Source organism: Hylaeus anthracinus, unplaced genomic scaffold (assembly GCF_026225885.1).
Source record: "Hylaeus anthracinus isolate JK02 unplaced genomic scaffold, UHH_iyHylAnth1.0_haploid 3, whole genome shotgun sequence".
NCBI lineage: Eukaryota > Metazoa > Arthropoda > Insecta > Hymenoptera > Colletidae > Hylaeus > Hylaeus anthracinus.
In genome coordinates this window covers 15,044,633-15,069,886 of record NW_026535284.1, presented here as the reverse complement: position 1 = coordinate 15,069,886, position 25,254 = coordinate 15,044,633, and the positions used below count along the sequence as shown (strand labels likewise).

Here is a 25,254-nt window from a genome sequence, read left to right as displayed (position 1 = left end):
ATCGAGGACCATTCCGGGCCATTTTATTCCGTGCTCGTTTCCACCGCGATCCGTTTTAGTGCCGTTCGAATCGCGACTAGCGATCGAGAGCAAATTTCGCCTAACCGCGAGACAGAACTGGACTATCCTTGTTTCCCGGGACGATTCGCGCTGGTTCAGTGCGGTTTTTAGTGTCGTTCCAATCGTGACCTGTGATCGGATCCAACTCGAACCAGTCGAAATAAAGAATTCGTCCAACTGTCCTTGTTCTTGTTGTTGTTTCTCGGGGCCGTTTTAATTCAAGCTTGTTCGTCCATTGCTACAGGTATTACTACCGCTGTCCGAATTGTGATGTGTGATCGGTGATCATTTCAGGCGCTTGTACGATTAATAAAGAACCGAACTGTTGCGCCAAAGACTGTCGGTGACCGGTTTTCGACCATTTTTCTTGGAACTCGTTCGCGCGAATTGTGATTACAGTTAATTTCGCTAGGTTCGAATAAAACCATCGAAATCGTCTCATCGTGCGAAGACTCCCGAGGACGAAATCTGTTGGCTAGATGGCAGTTAGTACTCTGAATATGGCACCGTACTTCACTGGATATCCCTTTCAAGGTAACCCACGGAACAGTTTCTGCATTATCTTCTTCGAGTTTCATGCACGCATGCAAAGACTAATTTACTGGAACAGTCTTCCAAACCTGACCTAACTGATCTAGGCCTACCTTCGGAACGAAACTACGTAGTATCTCCGAAGCGATTCAAATCTCGGCGCTCCCTGATGCAGATTTAATCGAAACTAAACCCTGGGAAGCCAAACAAACGGATCGATCTTCGTCCCGAGATATTTCTGTCGTCGACGAACGACGAACGATGATAGAAATGCGCGAAAAGATTTAACCTATATCTAACTCGAGCCCAACTCTTGCACACGGATTTATTTTTCAATGTTCGTGCGCGTTCTAGATAGATTAACACGAATCCGTAGCAAAGATTAATTCATTTCGGAACGACCGACTTCCGCAAAGTCCGCCGGCCGACTGAATGTTCGCCAACGGTTCTCGACGACGCACTATTAACCCTTTGCACTCGGGGCCATTTTTTTCTGGTATCCGCTAGCAACTCGAGATGCTTTCTTGGGATTCTATTGCCACGAATGCCAAGATTATATCGACCTCTCGAACGTGATCTCTAATTTGAGATTCGAGAATTCAGGTCGCCTTTGCCTCAACGACCGTCGTTTTATTGGCACTTGAAATTAACCGTTTGCATTCGGGTCGAGGCATTTTTCCATAGAATCAAATCCAGTCCATTTTTAGAAGAAATTTCTGCGAAACCCAAAAACTCTACTCCGAAGAGAAACGTCTACGAACGTTCACGACTCGATGCATTATTGTTTCAATTGATAATTACCTGTATTCCGACGCGAGTGAAATTGAAATTGTACGTTCACAGAATCGCTTTTAACACGTTGATCGCCGCGTCAGCCGTATATGGGTGACAGTGCTTTTCGCTGAGATACGAAAACTATTAACTCTGAAAGTTAAGCGTCGTAGAAATCGAATTTAAACGAAATACTTGAATTTCGATGAAGTTACGGAACCAAACACAAAAATAAACGTTTCGTTACGCGGTATCCGAAAGTCTGTAAACAAAATTCAACCGCAGTAGAAACGTTCGAGGGCGTTAGTCTGGCGGCGAACGTGTTAACAAAAAGTATGAAATATGGATAAAAAGTATAGGGCGAAAAAATAAGGAATAAGATAACAGCGAATAAGGAGAGCGAATAGTTAGTAGCTCCCCAGTGAACCGTGATAAGCTGAACAAACTACAAATTTTAGCGCTCCCTGATGCAGATTTAACACGAAATAAACCGCGAACAACGTCAATTCGAACAAAGCTGCAATTCGAGCGGTAACCAGACCTTTTTCCTTAGTTTATCGGTGCCCTACCTGCTCTCAACTGCTCCCAACTCTCGACGCTTGAATCAGAGACAACCTGTATAAAGCAAACATTGCACGCGACTCGTTGTTACGGTAAATGTTCGATGGTAGCAGAGTTTTCAAAGAAATCGGTAGCGAAAGTTGCGCAAGGTTCGCAGGTTGGAGAGTCGGGTCTGCGTTAGGTTCGGTCGGGATTAAAGTTTTGGTCCGATTCGAGGTTTGATTTGGTTTCCCATTCGAACGATAGGGAAACGCGGTTGCGTCTGGTGTAGGTTTAAATTATGGGTTTAAATTATGGGTTTATATTATGGGTTTATATTATGGGTTTATATCACGAGTTTATATCACGAGTTTATATCGTGGGTTTATATCATGGGTTGGGCCTACCGTCGGGATGTCAGGCTTGATTTAGGGTCTGGGTTGTTTCTTAGTAAAGCGTTATCGCGCCGCGACTCGTTGACGCGATTGTGTCGCGTTATTGCCTCGAACGTAATCAACGCGGTAGAATGAATGTTTGGGTTTAATCGAAAAAGAAGCAAGATCTGCACTCGTAGGCGTCCACTTGGCTACGCGAAAGAGTTGAACTACGTAGCCAGAGCCATGGGTACCTAATGTCTGATATCGGATAGGCCTCGAGCGACGGCACGTTGATTGAAGCCTTGCCAACTCGGAACTCACACCGAACGTTAAATACATGCATCCCCTTCGCCTATATGGACATTCCCTCTCGTGGTCAGGTACCGCGCCAGGGTTCATCATTCTCCCAGCTCTCCTCTCCTCTCCTCTCCTCTTCTCTCCTCTCCTCTCCACTGCTCTCCTCTCTCCTCTCCTCTCTCCTCTCCTCTCCGCTTAGCTCTTTCCCCCAGACTTTTCATCAGGCCGCTGGAGCCGATCGACGCAACCACGGTTTCATCGACCCCATTGTTTGCGCAATTCCCCCCCCATTTATCATGCAGTTACGAAGAATATTCCGAACGAACGGGATTAATGATTGATTAGCGATTGTATCACCGAGCCAGTTAACGAGTTGTTTGTTTTACGAGGCTGCGTTGAACAATTTTTCTTGTTCGGTAGATACGGTAAAGCCTCCGTTATACGAACACCCGTTATGCGAACGTTTTATCAGAACGTTTTATTATCAGAACGTTTTATTATCAGATCTCCGATTCGAATCTGCAATTATTAATAATAATATAGCAATTATTTCCTTCGACGAATTCTATCCACGACGATTCGATATCAAACGAACGGATCGCGGTGCACCGTAACGTCTCCGAAACAGAAAATTGAAAATAGTGAAACGAAGCCGTGTGGTATCATCGAGAAACTTGAACGGAAAGAAAGGGAACGAAATGTGGTATCGCGAATTCTACCATTGCATCTTCTATGTACGTATGGATGTAAGAATGAAGCCCTGACTGACGACAATCAACGTCTCGGCTGAACCGTAGAACCTAGAAAGCTGAAATTTTCCACGGAAACTATCCTTTGTAACTTTCCTTATATACAAGGAATAAGAAAGGATATTTCGAAATTCAAACCGTTAGGAGCGGAAACATTCGGGTTACAGAAAACGAAGGACCACCTGCAACAGTCACCTACTGATTCACGAAGGAACACGCGGTCAAACGCGAACGGCATAAAGTAAACAGTGTTCCACGCGGAAATTAATTAGAACAATGAAACGTTCATTCGAAGGTTTATACTCTGTATCGGTGGTTTGACCAAAGTAGAAACAAAGGAACTAGCCGAGTCCTGACCGAAGTTTAACGCAAACTTGATGCAAACCTTCAACACCGTCGCGTCCGCATCGGCGTCGGCGGCATATAACGAACAATCACGCCGGCACTCGCATACCTTTACTTTTCCGCGTTAATAATTTATTAAAGACACATCCGGATCTAGTCAAGAATCCAACACAGAATTTCGACAATTGAGGGGTGTGCTGCAATCAGGCGCCAGCTCCTTTTTTTTTATCATTTTGAGGACAGAACGTAATTACAGATGTGAAACGTATTCCTTCTTTTTTTTTTTTTTTGTGGCGCAATAAGGAGGAAAATTTGAAAAAAATAGAGCTACCTCTCCTTCGATTTTAACATTATACGAATTCGAGTAAATCAAGTAAAAATTGCTCGTCTTATTTTCGTTCGATCGAGAATTCTTCCGTGTCGGAAAATAATTATCTGTAACGTTTTTATTCGTAATAATTCAGAAGAATAAAATCGAAAGATCGAAATATTCACCAAGTCTGTGTTTGGTCTAAAACGAAGAGGACCACCCGGTAGCAGAAATAAATGGCGACCGAGGTGGTTGGAATGGTTGAGAAAATAATTTTCAACATGAATTATTGATAGCGGGTAATTGATTGTGGGCGCTCACGCTAATATACATGATCGCGCCGATATGAAGAGATAGGGGAAGCCCCGATTTGACTTCGTTCGACGCAACTCGAATGATTTAATTTTATCCTTCGGGCGACGCTTTCAAGAATAATAATAATAATTGGTTGACATCGATACCTACAAATTTGATGGCGTTGTACATATATATTTCGTTTGTTAAAGGCTTGGACAAATCATTCTTTCGATCGAAGAAAACTGGACACTCGATCTTGTTTAAAATGACATCGAAGAAAAATTGCAAGAAACTTGCAAGAAAATCGCAAGAAAATTGCAAGAAAATTGTATTGCAACGATATATTATTGGTTTATCGTAAATTGCGTGTAAACTGTTGTTTCACGATACTCCTACAAGTACAAATTATTGTTTGATCTACGTTAGGTCTATTCTAATCCAGTCTACGTATCGTTCATGGAATGTTTATCATCACGGAACATTCGAATGCTCGTGGTTAATCAGAAAATATTCTTTTCTTCTACAGGTAAAAACCTCGAGTTTCGTACGGCGAAATATACGTTGGGTAAATATCTGTGGCCTGTTTAGCGGAAATTTGTTCTTCCAAAGACTCGTTTCGCTATTCAGTTCGTATTGCGAAGACACGAGGATATTTAATAAACGCGAGAAACCCGAGCTAAAGCTAAAATAGTCTCTCTGTTTCGCGGATTGTTTTGCTTCTCGATGTTTTCATGTAACTAGAAGCAATTTCGAGGTAAATATGGCTTAAATAATGCCGATTGCTTAGAATGCACAAAGTAATTCGCAATTTGCAAGCCGCTCTGACGGGCGTTCCTTGACGTTTGAAGAGTAAAAACGTAGCTCGAAGTTCTGTTCTCGGAGTCGAACGCTCAGGCTCGTGACTCGAGTTACGATTGTTTTCGATATTGTCGATAAAAAATCTCGATTGTTCGGCACGGGTACGTGAACCAAGAAGATACCAAGAAAGGTGTCTCGTATAAAGGACAACGTTAAAATTTCTTTTACCAAACTGGGAATTAATTCTATCAATTTCTCCGAAGCAATATTATCTCGTTCGATTTCTTCGCGTTAGATATATATCCCACAAATTTTCGCTATAAATGTTTACGATATATTGAACGTTCCAAACGACCCCGTAGTGCCACTATAAAATTGAATGCAGCAGTAAAAACATTGAATATTATTAAATGTTGTTAAATACACGTACAGTATAGAATTTATCAAGAAAAGTTGTATAGTAATAATTTACATCGTGTAATTAGTTATTCATGGAAGGTAGTAAGGGTCCGCGTATTTATGAACGAGGGCGTAGATATGAATTATTCGTGTGGCCGGTTAGATTTAATTCGGCTAAATAATCTTCTGCAAATGTATAGTTGTCGGGTGGCGGTGGATTAGGCCTGTTCGCGTCTGTCTACGGCCATTGAACGAGATCGAGGCAAGGATGAAACGGGCCACCGACTGAGGATTAATCCGTTTGTTCGCGTTTCCAGCGTTTCGTAATGGCGCACGGGGGTCTGTTACGTGGAATTTCACGTATTGTCGCGGCCGAGAAGTCGGGCCCGAGGAGCTATGTAGGCCCACCCCGTGACTACAGGGCCCCCTTTCGCCTCGAACCCGTTCTGGGCCTATCGCTACTCCCCTCTCTCTCGCGCCCGGGTCGCGCGCACGCGCAAGAGAGAGAGAGAGAGGAAGAGTGATCGAGTCGTCGTCGTCGTCGTCGTCGGCGGCGGCGGCGGTCGGCGCCTTTTGATCTTGCCTGTAATCCCGTCGGGCCCCGCGGCCTGACTGACGTCATGAAAGGTGTCCGTGGGCCTTACGTACGCGACGAACCCCGCATAAGCCCTCCGCTCCGTGTTTGTGCATATGTCCTTACAGCCGATTGGGATTCCAGCAGGGTGGGGGAATGTAAATCTTGCGGATTTGATGAATTACCAAACGAGACTTGTTTGGCAGCACTCGGGACCGAGTAGGGGGAGTACATTTTGAATTACGCCGTGATAATTAGCCCAAGTTTTCATGGCAGGTGTTTGCGAGTTGCAACGAACACGTGTAACCACGAGCTTATTACTTGCTCGACTATTTTCTCCTTGGTTTTACCGGAGTTTAACCGGTAACTCTGACTTATCCCAGAGACCACACGTTAACGTCGAACCGAACTGTACCTTAAGATCAACTCAACATCTATCCTTGTCGTTCTTAAATTTACTCGTAAATTGTATCTTACTCGGTCCCGATATGCCTTGTACGTAAAATTTGCTGCATCTGGATTCCACTCGAACAAGCAAAGTTTCAGTAACTTTCTTCTGAACTTTCGTAATCCTACTTTCAGAAATTAGAATACCACCTACATCGGAATATCGGCCGATCCAACGCCTCGTACCCTTTCGTTCCGCTCGGTGAAAACGTGGAAATCCGTTTTCATCGGGATCGGTTCGAACGCCGTACAAACGGAGCTTATCCGTCCACGTAAACGAGTAGAAAATAATTTATTCAAAAGTTGGCGCAACACACGCGCAAATCGTGCTCGCGATTGTCATGCAAACCGTCCTTTATGCAAATTCAAATCGACGGTCATTGTTCCGGCTAGCGTGCCTCGAGGGAAGTTTGTTTTACATGGGTTTTCAGGAGAAGAGTTACCAGATCCCGGCGAGTTTTACTGCTCCGTGCAAAACCAGCTGCCATAACTCGTGACACCTCCCAAGTTCCTTCCAAGGTGGACATCATAAAAGGGGCAAGAGTCCCGCTATTACCGAGACGCGTATTATTCTGGTTCTTTCCTCCTTCTGGGTTAGGTTCTGGGCCCCGGAGGCCTTTTTTCTCGGATTTTGCTGACGCTCGTGTGACGCCGTTTGTTTGACTACGTAATTATAATTAACTTAATTAAAAGGGGGACTAATTACCGGTAATTAGCGCCGTTTGAGCGAAGGTTTGCGTGCTACCGGGCTTTTTGATCCTTCTAGACCTCTCCTGGAAAGTATTCCACTTGTTCCACTCGAGTTTCGAATTTTTCACCGGACGCTTTCGTTTAATCCTATTCTGCTCTGCTTTTTTCTTTGGAAAGCAACGCTTTTTGCACGGTCAATTCTCACCGGATAACACGCCCATCGTTTCCTCACTGTTTCAAAGAGCGTCGTGTTCGGAAATTCAATTAGGCGTATTTATTAACCCTTTGCACTCGTAGCCTTTTTTTCTGCTATCTGCCAGCAAATCGAAATGTTTCTTAGCGTTCTATTGGATTCGAAGCTATCTAGATTTCCGAATAACGTCACCTTTACCTCGCCGACAGTCATTTTATTGACAGTTGGAGCTCCAAAGTAATGAAACCTAAAGAAACATGAAATATCGTAGATTCGCTGCGTGAAAGCTAACGGTGACCGAGAGTCGCCTCTCGAGTGCAAAGGATCAATCGACGTCGTCTATGGCAAAGTATTACATACAGAGTTGTTCGTTTTCTTTCAGGGCAAGGACGCGTTAATCAACTAGGTGGCGTGTTCATCAACGGACGTCCACTGCCGAATCACATCCGACTGAAAATCGTGGAAATGGCGGGTGCCGGTATCAGACCGTGCGTCATCTCCAGGCAGCTAAGAGTATCGCACGGCTGCGTGTCGAAGATTCTGAATCGATATCAAGAGACAGGATCGATCAGGCCCGGTGTAATCGGCGGCAGTAAGCCTAGAATCGCCACGCCGGAAGTCGAGGCGAAAATCGAAGACATGAAGAAACAGAATCCTGGAATATTCAGCTGGGAAATTCGGGAAAAGTTGATAAAGGTCTGTTGATGCCCGTTGGTAATTAATAACAACGAAATACCGGATGAGAGATCCCGAAGGATGCTCGCGCTTGTAATCGGTTTATCGATTTACGCGAACAATCGATTTTCTTGATTGACGAAGCCACGGACGAGTAATTGTCACGAGTGATTGTGGGAACATTTTTTGTTTTTTTTTTTTTTTTTTTCTTGTTTTCTCATCTAGAATCACGCTTTGTCCGGGCTGATAATAATAAGATCGATATCGTAGAATAGGAACGCGTGGAAGAAGGCGGGCCTTGTTGTTCTTGCGACACTTTCCACGTCGGTTAATTCGACCGTGACGCGTAGAAAAGATTTTGCTAGGTTTCATTGTTATACTAACTAGTCCAATGTGGTTCTGCCAGCAGGATGGTGTCTGTGATAAGGCGTCCGCGCCGTCGGTTTCCAGTATCTCGAGGCTCCTTCGCGGACCTACGAATCAAACTCGTCCCGGCGACGATCCCCGAAGAAATCATTCTATCGACGGAATACTTGGTGAGTTAGGTTGATTTCTTTAGTTAAATGCTACGCGCGTATATAGATTAGCGATGCTTTAACGAGTTACCCACGCGAAAGCGGATGAGAACTGTCGGAAGAAATTTGAACGTTTCAAGGAATCACGGACGTCCTCGAAGAGTTTGGTCGAGGTTAAAAAAAACGGGCTGATCAGCTCCGAACGGGCTGATTTTTTTTTTTTTTTTATCGTAGTCGTCGTAGTTGTTTAGCAAGAACTACATCAAACGTACTCAGACAGTATGCACGTTAACGGTGTCGAGTATCGCACACGAGGAATGTACGTCAAAGAACGGACCGACAGGGAAATCGATGAGCTACCGTTTAAAGAGATTTTCACGAACGATACACGTAAAATTCGCGAACAGGATCGCTGTTTTAGCACCGCATAAGCCATTAGGCTGGTGTAAATGAAACGGTCGAGGTAATCGCGCGATAAGCATAATTATAGAGTGCAGCGACGTTAAGTTAATTGCGTTAAGGTAACCGTAACCGTAAACGATGCTAGCCGGGGGAGAAAAAAATGGCATACAATTTTCAGTTTCTTTCGTACAACGATCAATTCGTCAATACTCGTAACTCGATCGCAATATTATCGAAGACTTGTATCCGATCTTGTCCGTGAAACTGCGAACGATTGTAAAATTGAAAAACTGGATGTCAGCGACCGAAACGAAGCTCGAGCGAAGACTCGCAAGCTTGGCTACGACTGCCAAGTTGTTCGAAGACCTATATAGGTATTAGAAAAATTTCTATAATAGGAGAAAAGCATTTGCCAAGCATTCCTCTCGGGTATACTTATAATGTAACGTTGACAATGGCGTCGAGAATTGCTTGCTCGAGAGCTGAATACTTCGGCAATGGCATCTTGGCATGTTTCAAAGCTGAACGGTTTGAAGAACAGGAAGAGATTAACTGGAATATAGATCCCAGCGGCGGATATAAAGGGAGTTCTTTTCTTTCTATTTAGAAGCTGCAGCGAGGCCCAAGAAGAAATATTAGGCGTCCCGTGGTGCGTGGATGTGTCGAGTTTATTGCCATGTCGAGAAGATTTAGTTTTGATTAGGTATACGTCTAGAACGCGGCTTAGTCGATCGGTTTGCGCCGTTTGTTGCTGAAATTTTCGTCTCGTTATCAATTAAATTATCCTCGGTACAATTTATCTTTATTCTATATTTATCTTTATTCCCGTTAAGCAATAAAGAAACGAAGATACGAAGGAGCGAAGAAACAAAATAACTAATTGTGCCATTTCGACCACCTTCGGTTCGGCCGAAAATTTGTTCGTATTACAGTAACCCACTGAATATCTTCTTGTGAAGTTTCGCAGATTTTTGTCGTTGTAATCTCGACACTTTCTTTTTTCTATTCCCATTAGCTGTTAACGTAAAACAAATAATACAGACAAACAATTAATATAAATAGCGTACGAATACGTACGGTTATACGAACACTGTTGCGATCGCTGCCGAAGAGAACAAGAAGCGAGTGCGAAAGGAGAAAGGAAGAGGGCGTTCGGTCGCGGCGTGTGGTCTCTCATGATCTCTCGTGCTGCCTTTAATCTTGTAAACCGCCAATACTAGAGACAACCTGCAGTTTCCTTCGAGGAACAGCTCTATTGATTTAGATATTCTCATCGATCTAAAGTGTTACTCTCGCTAATAATCGTTTAGACGGTTTTTCGACGATTTACTTATCGAGATTTCCTTCGCCGCTGTAGTAACACGCTGTGGCTGGTCGTTGCGACTAATCTATCGTCGAAATATGTAAAATAATAAAAAGTACCTATAACAAAATATAACAAAATGAAATAAAATAAAATGAAATAAAATAAAATGAAATAAAATAAAATAAAATGAAATGAAATGAAATGAAACGAAACAAAAGAGAATCGCGCGTAAAGTGACAGAGATCACGGTGTCTTCCAGCGGTTGTTCCATTTAGGAGCGCGTAATGGAAAGTGTTACGTAGGAAAGAATATTCGTTGGCTAATTAAGCACCGTCCCGTAAATTAATTATGGAAATGGCGTTTAGCGGTGTCGGAGAGCAAAAATTGGAAATTCCTCGAAGCACGCGAGCGAGGGCTGTTATCGAGGAAAGAAATCTACGGTAAAATGTTGAAGAGACCCGAGAGATCCAAGAGATGTTACCGAGCACGCTTCTTAATAGCGGCGGCAAGAAGGTCGTCCAGGGCAGCACGTGCTGCACGTCAGATGCCCAAGGTAGGAAGCGAGTCGTTCCCGCCCACAGTTCACACGCTGGACTGGCCAACCTACCATTAAGACCCTTCTGATTACAGCCATGCCAGCCGAACCTATACTAAACTAAAACACTGGCGAAATTAGGGTTCGCCGCGAAGAAATTAAGTTCTTTGACATGTCCCGTCCCACACGAGCTAAACGAAAGCTCGTCGCTCGTCCGACGTTTCGGAGATCCATATTTTCATTTATCGTTGATAGGTTTCCGCGTCGAGAATCATTTTATTCGATCGGGTACCTATACCGCATCTAGATCGTTGCGCGCGCGCGCGCGACACGAAGTATATGTTCACCAGTCTTCGCCATTTGTTCGCTATTGTATACAGCGTTATACTCACCAACGCGATCACGTTCGATGTTTCAGGTGGAAGTAGCGGCGACGATTCGGAGACCGAAAGCGAGCCAGGGATTGCCTTGAAGAGGAAACAACGGAGAAGCAGAACCACCTTCACCGGTGAACAGCTCGAACAATTGGAGGCAGCCTTCCACCGAACCCAGTACCCGGACGTTTACACCAGAGAGGAATTGGCTCAAAAGTAAACATATTATCGATCTACCGAGTAATTTAAGACAGACTAAATGTAATCGGGAACTTTGCCCGACGATACACGGCAGATACAGCTTCGTTAGGCGAACTGGTAGAGCTCGACAACTAACGGGGGATTTTTCTAAAGAAGAATAGCGAAATTTTGAACACGATTCGATTTACGTGGACCGATTGCCAAGTAATTCATTCTCGTTGTCGACTATCGTTTTTAGCTCTCGCTGATAACTTGAAGTTATTAACCTCCATGTACGTAGCTCTCCTACGGCAATATTGTTTCTGCGCTCCTCGTCTAATCGAAAGTTATTCCTCTTGCTGATATTCCAGAACGAACCTAACGGAAGCACGCGTGCAAGTTTGGTTCAGCAACAGACGAGCCAGGCTTCGCAAGCAGTTGAACAGCCAGCAATTGAACGCGTTCAATACGATGAGCTTGCAGTCGTTTCAAACTCAACATTACGGCGGCGCCGAGACTTATCAGACCTACGGCCAAGCGACGGTGGTCGGAGCGGCAACGACCACGTCTGGTTATCCTCAGCACTACAACTATACCGAGAATTACTATGCCAGTCAACAACAGTGGCCAAGGCCGACCGAGAATTATGGGTAAGTTTGACAAAATTCAACCGTTCGCGTCGTTAGCAAAGACCAAATCAAGCAACCTAAATCAAGCGAACATTGACCTAATCGACGCCACGGTGGTTCAAATGACCCGAGACCCAGGACTCGTACGGCGCGATGGTACTAAATAGTCGCGCGGCGACAAAATCGCTGAACAGCGGTAGGTTACGTTCGCGCTAACTTCTCGAGACAGGAACAAGAGCGAACGAACGTTGATTCCATCAACATTCTAAACGCGAACTGGACCCTCCACGAGGCGAGGCCGGTGTAGAAACAAAGCGTACGTTGTCCAGGTAGAGATAGATTATCCCGGACGTTTAAACCGGACAAATCACTCGGGGAGCAACGCGCGGAAGGAAAGTGGAGAGAAAACGAAGAGGTACGGTCTCGAGAGTCGGAAACCTGCGCCTTCTGTTCTCTCGGGGTGTTTCCAACAATTAATTCAGCCATTGTGGCGTAATAACAGGTTGGCGAAATGCTCGGCCTGCCGCGGTGTGTCGTTACATGCTCAACCGGTGCGGGCATCTCTGCAAACGTACGAACTACGAAGTCGGAGAACGACGATGGCGAACGAAATCGAATACTTTACTGGCTATGTATGTATAGAAACTTTAAGATACTCGTCGTACCCGGGAAATCATTCGGAGTCTGGATCAGGGTCCGAACTAGGCTGGGTTAGGTCGCGCGTTTTCTTCCAGGTTCCGAGTTACGTCGAATTCACCAATCGACCGTGGCGATTATTTTCCCATCCTCTGCGGAAATAAAGTTGAAAATTTCAAACGACGGCGGATTCGTGTAATCGAAGACCCGAGAGCGCAGAAACGCGAGAAGTAAAATGGTAGCAAAGGCGAGAGAACAAATAAGATTGAAGGTTTCTAAGAGAGAGAAAGAGACGGGAGAGAAGGAGAAGTTGTTGGTTGAGCGCGGCGCGGCGGGGCTTCGCCGACACGTTTTCTGTGTGGTCCTCAATTATGTTGTTTCTCGGGCCCCCGTAATGAAACGCTACCGGCTAATCTTCCTCGATGATCCAGCTTTAACCAGCCTTTTTTTTTTTCAAAGTTGCTTCCAAAGGCAACCGCGTGGCCTTTCCTTCACCCCGGAAGTAGCGTCGGCGCGACCTCAACATTCACAGATTCGAACGATTTCCCGGGACAAGTTTTTCATTTACTCGACGGCCGTTTCTCGGCTCATCCGCTAGGATAACGTGTCTAGGATACGTCCAGCTGATCCGACGCTATCGTCTGTCGTACTTTTCCTCCATTCTGCGGCGTAACGTGTTCGCGGTCTGATTTTCTTCTTTATTTTGTTTCTTATTATTTTCATTTTTGTATCGCTTCATTTTAGATTTAAGCTTCGGGATCATCGATGCTTTTCTTTCGTACCTTGAAAAAAACCGGGGACGGTCGGTCGGGATTCGAATCTGGGCTCGCATTTATTTAATTAACATTATTTTAGAGCGCGCACCGACACGCGTCGCGCACCGACACGCGTCGTCGATGACGTAACGAACGACGTACACTCGTCAATCGCAGAGTAAATGTCGCTGTTAAAATATTAGAAAATGCGTGATACTCGGTGGTTATTAACATACGTATATTACTTGTGGAAACAAAATGCACGGTATTCCGAGGAACCTTAATTAAACGCGTAGAGATATCTGGGCTTTCTTTTTGCGGGCGCGGAATAGTTACGTTTCGAACGTCGTGTCGATTATAAATTGTTGATCCCGAACAACTTGGCCAGAATTCATTAACGGTTGTATAGAGGTGAATTTGATTTGTAGCTGCTAGGTTGAAATAGATTTGTAGACCGGTCACGGGGACAGTCGATAAATCGTCGAGCTTCCGCCGGTTCTGCACTCGTTTGTAAAATAAATTAAGAAGAGGAAAGGTCAAAGTAAGGAAAAGAAGACAAGGGAAAGATGAAGAGGAAGAAGAAGAAGAAGAAGAAGAAGAAGAAGAAGAAGAAGAAGAAGAGAGAAGTAGGAGAGAGGAATTAAATGGTTTCGGTGCGTTTCAGGGTTCTTAACCGTGCTGCTGTGCCGAAACGGTCAAAAGGACCGCTACTCCGTTTTGAAATCGGTTGTTGGCAGCCTCGACACGCCCTAAACGATTCTTATTTGTATGTGTACCGGCGTGAAAGTTTCTCCTGTGCGTGTGTGTGCACGGTATCGGCTTGCAAACGAGCAGTGCACTTTGATTGCAAGGCAAAACGAGAGAAAGAGAGAGAGAAAGAGAGAAAGAGAGAAAGAGAGAGAGAGAGAGAGAGAGGTTGCCGGCGGTAACTTTGAGAGGTTCGAAACGAAAAGAATTTCATCTTGGGGGTTATGAAGCTAAAACTGCTCCGCATTAATATTTTAATACTGTCATTCAAAGGGTCGCCTTAAATCCCCGATGGTGCCGTATTAAATTCCCAACGATAGAAATTAACGAAAGAAGGAATCCAGTCTTAACCCGGACCTAACTTACAATACAAAACGTCTCGTGGCTCTCGCGATGGACAAAATTCTATCACACTTATTCACTGTATCCATTTATTTCCGATAAATTTCACTCTGAAAATTTCATCGCGTGTCCTAATGCCGGCCTAACCCGTAAATTAAATGTTGGGCTAAGTCTGATCGCCAGGTCGGATTCGGTTGTGCCACAACGACACATTAATAGCCGAGGTGTATAAAAATATTTGGCTCGCATTTATACATGTCCCATCGGACGGCGTGTGCCACCGGTGACTCACGCTCGCGTGTCTATTAGACGGCGCGCATCACCGCGCCGTCTCACAGCAGCGTGAACGTATTAAACCAAAAGTAATAATAATAATAATAACAATAATATTAATAATAATAGTAATAAGACGTATTTAACGTTAGTACTACCGATTCTAGATGTATACAATTTTTCTGTTACAGATTATTCAATGCCTCTCATTACAGCAGCAGCAACCTCGCCACAAATTTGTCCGGTAACAACCTAAACTTGGGTAGCCTGGGCAGTAGCGTCGGTACCGCGACAAATATGAGCGCGTGCATGGCTCAGAGTACAACGTCAGGCGTACCGGTCCCGACAGGAATGAGCCACCATATCGCGCCTCACAGTCCCAGCGAGGCCAAAAGCGGTTACCCTTACTTAGGCGGAATAGAGTCCCAAGTGTGCGGCAGAGTACACTGAAACGCATAAATATCGAACCAGCAGGGTTAAATTTAGTTTAATTAGCAAACTGTCGAAACTGAAAGTTCTTGTTAACGTGGCTGAAATACGAAAATATAAGGGGACAGGGGCGACCGTTGAAGCGGCACGGTAAGGGTTGTGGCAATTATTCGAATCTTGGAACACGATCACCAATCGGTAACTTTTTTAAGCTTACGGATTACCCCGAAAGTCGTGGGACTTGTGTGTGAAGAAATTTCTTATCGATTAGAAACGACGAAAAAATGGAATTTAACGCGAACCTGTGTACATTGAACGATTTCGAGTTTCATAAGACTGGAAAGTACGTCCGCTATTGCCAGCAGAGTTTGCATTAGACTGCCACCAACTCAGACTTGGTGCGAAACTAGAATTTACTGATGTATATTATTATTTTTTTTTTTTTTTAACAGCCTATTACGACTCTACGATAAACGGACAAGTTCAGTCCCGAGCTTGTGCATTTAAGGAGACTTTACCGTATAGGGTCTAAGTATAGTTAATATAATAACCAGTGTTAATAGTTCTACATTCGTGTGCCTCGAGCTACCGTTACATAAAGATCGTCAATCGTTCGAATAGATTTACAAAAACCGCCCCTCGTACAGATACTCCTCGTTGATAGACTCGGATCTGGTCTTGTACGAAACGTTTTAACGAGGTGCGTACGAGTGGAATTACAACGTCGTCTACAATAATCGCTGTACCGAGGATTTCGTGCATTTATGGCTTACGTTAATAGGATGAACTGAAAAATATACACCTATACAGATATACCTACGTGTGAGAAATGAAATAATAATTTATGAAATACTCATAAATTTTATTTTCTACGCGTTTTATATGATAGCATGCTTCGTAAAATTTGCGGTTTAATCATTGCAAGTGTACAAGTTAACTGTGCTAGTTTATGTAATAGATGTCCTTGTAATAGTGAATTTTATTCAGGGACGATATATAGTCGAATATCTGTAAAAACACACACACACATACACACACATAGAACAAGCACAGATGTCAATTGCAGTATACTACGTATCCAACTCAACATAGGTAGGCCTGACCCAGGAATCTATACTTCTCGACGACCACAGTGCCTTCCAAAATTGCCTTCTTTTTCCAGAGAATTGAATTTGTACCATGACGTAGCTAGCATAGCCAGCGTAGCTAGATAGGTCGATAATTTTGGCGGACACGGTGCCTTCTTAACTCGCTTAACTCGATGCCTTAAAATCGCCTTAAAATCGCCTTTCTCCTAGCGACAACTGCAGGTATTTGTCGAGAAGCTGTGTTTTGTAAATAGATATTGTATAATATTTGATATAAACGCAATTAAAGGTTGAACTCTACGATATCGTCTACGGTAAAGGAAATCGTCACTGTGACTGCGTTAATTGTACAGAATAATTCGATTGCGCAGTTTATTTTAAGCGATTTGTATAAAAGCGACACGACGTAATGCACATAATATTCTTGTAATTTATTAATTATCAGTTTCTCTGTATTATTCATTCCTATAAAATAAACGAACGCGTAAAAAAAAAGACGAAAGCTTTTCTTTTTACTATACCCTGGCCCTTTGTTACATCGTTCGATGAAAGTAAGTACCAATTAATTGTCAACGCAAATTCGACTGTATTTTATTGACAGTTACTACTAGTTTTTTCAAAGAAACATCGAACTTACAAAAACGTGTTTCGAGCAAAAGTTGCGCAGATCGTTATAAAATATCGGATTACGATAAAGACAAAGACGAAATGACCCTAAAGTAACCTGGAAAACGTCCGCGCATTAAAAAAAACTATTAGTAATCTCAGTAAAATTAGTATTCTCGCTCGAAACAACGAAGGACATGTGTCGGATTTTTTTTTTTTTTCATATATATCAAATCACACATCTTCGAGATTTTGTACAATCTCAACTTAAATGGGACATTCCCTGTACATTCACGCTTCCAACTCTTCGAATGGACGATGCACGATACGAGACATCGAGTGCGACACTTCCTCGTTCGAAATTCCCACGATAAATTGAAAAAAAAAAAAACGCTGTCGGCGGTACGATTGGCCTCTCTCCTCGTATGGCGGCCGAGATGAAAAAAATTGTAGAGCAACAGATTGGCCAAGTACAGTTCGAGCAAAGGTTACCAATAGGGGCGAGATTGGAGGGACACAAAGAGCAGCCGGCAACACAATCCCATGCCACACCCAGAGGAGTTAGAGTACTGGGCGGGGATCGTTCAATGGCGAATCACAATGGAAACGATATGTGGGGTCCCGAACACCTCAACTTTGATACTTTGCCGCGAATTTCTAACTGCTAAACTTACTCGCAACGTCGCGCATTTCCAACCGATTCGAATGATCAAAAGTGCACGGTGAACGATCCCCACGACCGGGAGGTGTACCCCTTGAGAGGTCGAGGAGTTCGTGTATATTCACCGAGTAACGTAAACGTGATCCGGGATCGGATATCTCGGCGAGACAATCCTAATGCAACAACTAAACTCGTCGACGTAACCTGGTGTTTTCGTTCCGTTCTCGTCTTTATTCGCTGTCCTTCTCTACGTTCGATGCTCGTCGACAAACATCAGAGAATAAACAAACTCTAGAAAAACGGATTGTCGCGAGCCTGGCCCGTGGCGTACCGTTGGGCAACGTGTGAAACGCGACATTTTGGTCTCGGGCTGTCGTAACGTGACACGTTTGTAGGTCGAGTAGCGACGAATGCCCGATAATAATTGTAAGAGATATTTCGACTTATCGTTAGTACACTTGTTATTCGTTAGATATTCAAGGTTTTTGTAAGAAAACTTTATTCGCCATTTTTTCGCGAGGAAACGGCGAAGCGACAGGAGACGACAGGACGCATGCGGTCGCACGGCTGAAAGATTGGTTGCGACGCGACGCGACGCCACCCTGAGACCTCCCTCGCGAGGGTACGGCTTAAGCCTGGGAGGTCGTCACACCTATCAACTTTGGCGTTGCCGATACATCTGTCCCGGCGACCATGCTGAAAACTCACCAAAGGGAAATGAATTCGAGCGAACGGTGGGCACGAACGGTGTAACCGAAACGTTAGTGGCAAGACGAGCAATTTATCAATACATTTTTCTATCCTCGATGATATCATGCATTGCAACTTATCGCATCAGCTTTCACGTATTACAGAAAAATTGCCTTTTACCTCGTCATCAGTCGACTATGGCGCCGTATACTCGTCTCGTGGCACGAAACAGTGCCACTTGTACGTTGATACTATTCTCATATTCCGAATCGCGTTGGCTGTGAATCTGCGAACAGATCCAGATTTTTCTCACGGATCGTAAACTATCGTCCATCGATACGACTGCACAAGCACGTCGAGTTTATCGGCCGCAGTTCCTCTCGTGCGATTATTACGCCGCGTTTTATCCGTGTAACACATCGGACGGCGGAATTACGGAATTTAGAGATGTTCTCGTGAAACGGCGTAAATGCGTTCTATTTTAATTGGTTCGCGTAGTTCTTGAAACGCGAGCGGAATTTTCAAAAATGTGCCGATTAGAACATCGAAACTGTCGGTGTTGAGCCGATAATAATTTTTAACGGTGGTACCGTACCGAAAATAAGAACGTACCGAAAATAAGAACGTACCGAAAATAAGAACGTACCGAATACAAGTGTTGCGAATAATTCGAGTTCGTAGAAAAGAAGCGGTAGGCATCGACGGGGTACAGCACGGTTAAGAGTTCCCGCGTCGTATGCGCGCAAACGCACATCAAAGCGGTATCACGTAGGACACAGGAAAAAGGCAGGGCACAAATCATCCTCGGCTTAAGCGGACGTGGAAGCGAGCATAAAACGGGCAGAGCGAAAAACACACAAAACCAGTTCATGCGAACGCTATGGTTGCTCCCCTTGACGCGCGGCTCCCTCGTGCAGCCCGCACTGGGTCTACACCGACCAATGGGGTAAGCCGCTCTGCTCCGAACAATGGTACGCTCAAATGGAATTAATCAAACTTAATCGAGCCAATGAAAGCCGTGCAAATCTCGCGTGGGGAGGTGCATGGCCCGTAATAGTAGTCTCGCCCAACGCAACGCGACCTAAACTAACTGACAACGTTTCGAGCATTGCCGGGCTTTGGGAAGAGATCAAAAAATTGTGAGACGAATTAAAGTATTTCGATTTGTATTTTTTTTTTTTTTCTTTTTCGTAAGATACAAAATATTCGTCAAAACCCATATTTTTGACGGAGCCATTTGAAGAAGAAGAAAAAAAAAAACGACGTTCTTTTTTCGAAAAATTCGCAAAAAGGTGTTTAATAGGATATTATGATAAATTTCAGCCAAGTGAAAAATGGTCGGGTCCGAAAGTGATGGAAATAGCCTGGAACGCGTCGTTTATATTTATTCTTTGGATTTCAAGATTCTTCCCAGCTCTTAAAAAAATCGTCGTCTAGTCGGACCGCTCGAACTCGACACTCGACAGATACACGCTCGCGGTCGAAAGAAGATAAGAGCAACGCTCGAGTAGAATCGACTCGGGACGAGGAGAGAATGGGCAAAGACAGGCGAGACGAAGAGTAGGCGAAGGAAGAAATCGATTTACGAAATTTCGGGCGCCGATTCGAGCACGGGGTCGACATCCGTGGCCGCACGGAACAACGGCAGGGGTCTACGGGGGTTCTGGTTAGGGCAGCGGGTACGCTTATGCGCGGATCTACTGGCAAAAGATCCACAAACGCGGCGTGATGCGCGACCAATCAGCGCTGTGGAGCCAGCTGCCGTGCGGTTCATTCATCAAGACCCTGGTTACAGCGTGCGATGCCACCCTATTAATCCCTTTTCTTATCTTCGGCAACGCGCGCGCTTTTTTTCCTCGCCAGCTCCATAAAAATACGCCCGGAACAACTCCGACGTCGATTGTCTACGACAGTTCGGTATCAGTCGTCTCTTTACGAACCCATGTATTCAAAGTAATAAAGAAAGAAACGGGAACGCGTGAGAATAGTCGTACAAAAGGTTCGGATAGGATAGGATCATGAAGACTGTATAAGGAAATCCAACACCCTAGAAAAGTCGCCAGAAAACTGTTAGCAAAATCCCGAACTTGAAGTTATGAATATTTCGTCCAGTCGCGGAGCAAGTGCGCACAGACTACAATATATATCATATATATAAAATATCATATATATAAATATATCATATATAATATGATATAAAATTATTTAAAATTATAAATATTATATAGGTTATATAAATTAATTATTAAAAATAAATAATTACAATTTCTGTAATATAATATATTTATAAAAAAAAAATTATATATATTATATATTAAATATGTTATTAATATATTATACATTTAATTATAAAGAAGATTTATGTATATATAAATAATTTATTAATATATTATTTAATGTATTATTAAGATTTTATATTCGAATATATAATAAATTTATTATATAATTAATAAATATATAATAAACCAATATTTAAATACTCCACCCAAATCCGTTATTTATTAGGATTTGGGGGGGGGGGGGTATTTAAATGATAAATTTTTATTTCATGTATATATATATATCATATTATCATATGTCATTATCATATTATATATATGATAATATACAGTCAATATCATACATACATGCATACATCATACACACAGTCAATATCATACGTGCGATATCATATATATGATAATATCCTTATACAGTCTTCATGGATAGGATTCACGACGTACCACCGTCGCGTTCCGTCGTGGCCAATCTAATTTCACGTGAAGATTCGATCAGCGCCGTATAATTGACCCGATCAAATTCCCCCACTGGTAGTGGCTAACAAAATGCGTAAAGGTCACACCGACTGTAAACAAGCATATCATCACGTGTTACGAAGTTGCTTGTTAGTTCTGCCCGAAACACTTCTCGACCCCCCCGATCCTTCCGTACAACAACGCTTTACTTAATCCATTACCCGTTCGTTATTGCAACGTGACGTGACGTGACAATCCTATCCCAATGTATAGATCATTCTATTTTATAATGTCAAAATTATACCCGTTTTCCATTCGCAAGGAAATTTGGAATTTTGTACGCATTACAAGGACAACAAAGTTCCGAGCCGTGGATTTCGAACAACCGATACCATTATTACATTTTATTTTACCTTCTTTTCTTGCGAGGATTTCGCGAAAGAATCCTTGGAAGATCCAGAATCCGAGTCCAGAATGTCAAGGAACCCTGCGGATGCGTGTGAAAACACCAAGTAGGCGGGACGAACTCGGGTTTACCGCAGAAACTCCCTCGGGATTACCATTTCTTTAAAGGACAACTTTCGGACATCATCTTGGCGCTACCTCCGCCGAAGGTTTCAAGAGATTATGTGAAAAACTGCGAGGATCGTACGGGCAGACGAAACTGTCGCGTTTCTTATTTTAAACACGACCGTGAAGTAATTCGATGTTCAAAGATTACGGGCAACAATTGAGTCACGCGAGAAATATTAAACAGTTTCGAGCAATAAAATTGAAATGTGCAAAAAGACCGATGCGATATACCCGTTACGACCGTTATAGCGTGTTTACACGTTCAAACTAAAAGGACTCGAACGTTCTCCTGGCACAAAAACCGTCGAATAGATCGATAGTTCGATCGAAACGTCGCGACGTTCCTACCGATTGGATCGTAAGAACCTCCCTTAGTATCCGTATAATTTTGAATCTCGCGAAAGGTTGTCGAGTGTCGGCCCGGTATCCTTTGAAGTAAATCGACTCGCTGTTCCTGTTGAATATCGTTTCGTGTTTCCGCGTGTTATTTTAGGACGCGGGTGTGAAATGTAACGAAAGTGCAAAGAATAATCCAGCGGCTCGGATTTATTTTCAAAACAAACCCGTGCTGCCGCAACGTTGGACGCGTGCCAATTATTTACTTCGATATTTCGAGGTAAGAATCTTGGTTATACTTCGCGTTCTTTCTGCATCGTTCGATGAAAAGGACATTCGTGTAAAACAAACCGAACGGTGAAATCGCTCGCGACGTTCGCGAAGTTATTTCTCGACTTTGAAAACGCGGTCGAATGACGGGCAACGGAGGCACCGGAAAAGTCATTAGGCCGATAATCTTTCTTTTTTCGTCTTCTCTGTTGGAAATTCCGTCACTTGGAAACCGTTCTCGGTTGAACGCCGGAGACAAAATATTTCCGTTCGCATGGGAAGGGGTATCCGTTTACGCGGAAAATCGAAGTGACATCTGAGAAGAGGAGAGACAGGCGAAAAAAGACGTTTGCGGAATAGCGGTGGATTATACGAGCATCCTGCGGTTACAGCTTAACCACGGAGAAGAAATCATCTCTAGGAGTTGTTCACCTAACCCAGAGCTAACCCGGCAGAGGACCCCCCAGTAAGATAATGCGTCCTCTTGCCTCGAGACTTAGCCTCGTCTTAGCCGATGGATAAGCCGCGAAGCTGACACTAACCCCGTTAACCGTTAGCTCCGTGGCTGGTGACTTTTTAAACCGTTGTTTATTTACTATCCAGGCTTTGCTGGAAATCCTTGGTTCGCTTCGCCTTCCCTTGCTCTGCACAGGTGAAGTTCATTTCTCAGGAAATAGCCACGACGAACGTTTCCGAGATCAATCTATGGAAAAAGCAACGCTACGGACCAACTTTCGCCTAGTCTAGTTTTCCGACGTTTCCAGTTCTTCGTTTAACACGTACAGCGTTGCGATAAATATTTTCTTTTTTTTTTATTTTTATATTTAATCCGTTTAAGGTCGCATCAACGTCACAGGTTATTAGGGACCGAATAAAGATTTTATTTCGATTGAAATTGGCCGAGTAGGTGAAGCGGTCGACCGTGGTCCGGAAGATCGTGGGTTCGAATTCTCGCTACACCCCATTTTGTCGTTTAGAGACTCCATTCGCGTTTAATATCATCAAATGTCGTTAAATACTCGTTCGATTATAGCCGATTCGATGGAGCAACAAAAGTTGCGTATAGTAATAATAATAATAAATAATTTACGGTGTGTATTAATTATTCGTCGAATTTATGAACTGATGGCTCGATACGAACGGTGATGCGCGCGTCGCTAATGATTCCGTTTCCCGAGGTTTCGCAGCGTAGATAAAAGAGAGAAAAAAAAAAAAAAGAAAGAAAAGGATCGAGCAAAAGGACCCACCATCTCTCTCGTCCGTTGTCAGCTGGTGCGAATGTGATTTAACCGTGCAGCGATCGGGGGTCGAAACGAAAGGTTCCGTCGAATCATGGGGCAGTTTTCGTTTTCAACCCCTAACGAAGCTCGACGAAAGCGAGCTGGAAACGGAGCTCAACGACACGGGAACGTACTATAGATACGCGCGAGGACAGAAAGGAAACGCGCGGTAGAATATGCGTGGAAAAAATGCGTGGAAGGGTCCGTGAAGAAACCGGGACACGGTATCGTGGAGTCTGGAGTGGTCGTTGGTTCGATACGGCTAGTTAAAACGGTACGCGTTAGGTCCGAGTTGGGTGGGTTAGGTTCTAAGCGACTGGGATTACCGTCCATTGGTTACGACGATGATAGAGACCTAAACATCTGGGATTCGACGTTGTTCTTTGAGTCTGCCAACCAAATCAATCGGTTTGATTCGCTTGTTTGTGCTCCTTTTTACATGGTCTACGGTGTACGCTCTGCACAATGGTTCGGCCGATAATGCTCATTTCACCGAGAGTTCGACAGTCGAGCGATGATTATCTTCGGAAACAAATGTGGATGGTGCTAGATGTAACGAGCGCGTAATTGACGACTTGCAACGGTTCTCATTTGTTTCAGAGGTTAAGGTGACTCTTTGCCAACTGTACCAATCGAATCGAAACGAAACTACAGATACGTACAGATACTATTAATAACGAGATACTTTCTGTAATAAAATTCTTCAATTATTATTCGATCGTGATTGTGTTAATACGAAAAAGTAGTAATTGATACAGTTACGGCTGCAATTAGTTTTTAAGTATTATTTTAATTCTGTAAATGTTGTAAATTTTCTTCGCTATCTGTTGTCATTTTTGGCCGATCTCAACACTTTCGCTGCGGACGACGCACATGTGCGTCCATATCAAAATATACGGTTGTTTTTATTATTTTTCACTTTTCATTTTTTTTCCTTCGGCAATCGTATTATATATAAAACAAGTTACCACAAATATAAGTTTTTTAAAAGAATTTTTCATTAAAAAAAATATCAGAATTGCAGCTCCCAGCGAACGGCTACTTATTTTCGTCCGCAGCGAAAGTGTCGAACGAGATTGAATCGGTTGCTGTAGAAATACATCAAAATAATCAGCTCGTATCCGTGTTTATCGTGTACAGGAACCCGAAACAGACTCGTGCCGACGATATTTTTTATCCGTAGAAGCAAGATTCCAAGCTCGATCCTTTACGTACACGAGCCAAGTCGTTCCCTTTGATTCGAACCGCGGAAAAAGCCAGAAACGATCCACCGATGGTCGGCTAAGTTTCCTATTTGGTCACAGCGAATTGGATTCGACTCGGCCCGGTGCCGGTGCCGGTACCGGTGTCGCTCGATCGCGACTTCCTTCTATTTTCCAATTATTCGCCGTGTCCTCCTGTCCCTTCGCGAAGCCTTCCGCCCTACCGCATTTTCGTGCCTCCGGTGCCAGAGTTTAGAACGTTTCTTCCGATTTTTCTCTGGATGACCTACCAGCTGGCCGTTACGAATTCATAGAACTCGGTAAATCGGGAAACGCTCCCGGCGACCTTCCCTCTTTTGGGAGTTCTCCTCTCCCGACGCCAAAACGATGATGGAAGAGATGAGAACGTTGCGTCGACGACATCCACGAGGACGTCGGGGACCTCGGATGTCCCCGACCACGATACACGATCGAGTAGCGAGAATTTTTCTCCCGAATGGAAATCATCACGACTCTTTCGTATCGATCCAGAAGGTTTCGAAGCGCGGTAATTCCACTCTCCCAATGAAATGAAATGATAACGTGTATTTAATGTTCGGTATATTTAAACACACAAGGAAGACTTGACGTAAATTTA

At 43.8% G+C, this 25,254-nt stretch overlaps 1 protein-coding gene across 1 annotated transcript; it reads left to right on the top strand.

The window, feature by feature from the left end:
• The first annotated feature begins 481 nt into the window (after window positions 1–481).
• LOC128893720 (protein gooseberry-like) lies at window positions 482–16,449 on the top strand. The gene is made up of 6 exons (XM_054154913.1): window positions 482–594; window positions 7,761–8,074; window positions 8,460–8,589; window positions 11,230–11,401; window positions 11,737–12,015; window positions 14,939–16,449. The coding sequence occupies exons 1-6, from the start codon at window positions 540–542 to the stop codon at window positions 15,195–15,197; spliced, it is 1,209 nt and encodes a 402-aa protein (XP_054010888.1). The 5' UTR covers window positions 482–539; the 3' UTR covers window positions 15,198–16,449.
• Window positions 16,450–25,254: the final 8,805 nt, after the last annotated feature.

What these genes read in the sequence shown, in the direction of transcription:
- LOC128893720 (XM_054154913.1), top strand. Translation starts at nt 540, where the DNA reads ATGGCAGTTAGTACTCTGAATATGGCACCGTACTTCACTGGATATCCC. An exon ending in TTCTATCGACGGAATACTTG is followed by an intron (nt 8,590 to 11,229) that starts GTGAGTTAGGTT and finishes TCGATGTTTCAG; the next exon opens with GTGGAAGTAGCGGCGACGAT. An exon ending in AGAGAGGAATTGGCTCAAAA is followed by an intron (nt 11,402 to 11,736) that starts GTAAACATATTA and finishes CTGATATTCCAG; the next exon opens with AACGAACCTAACGGAAGCAC.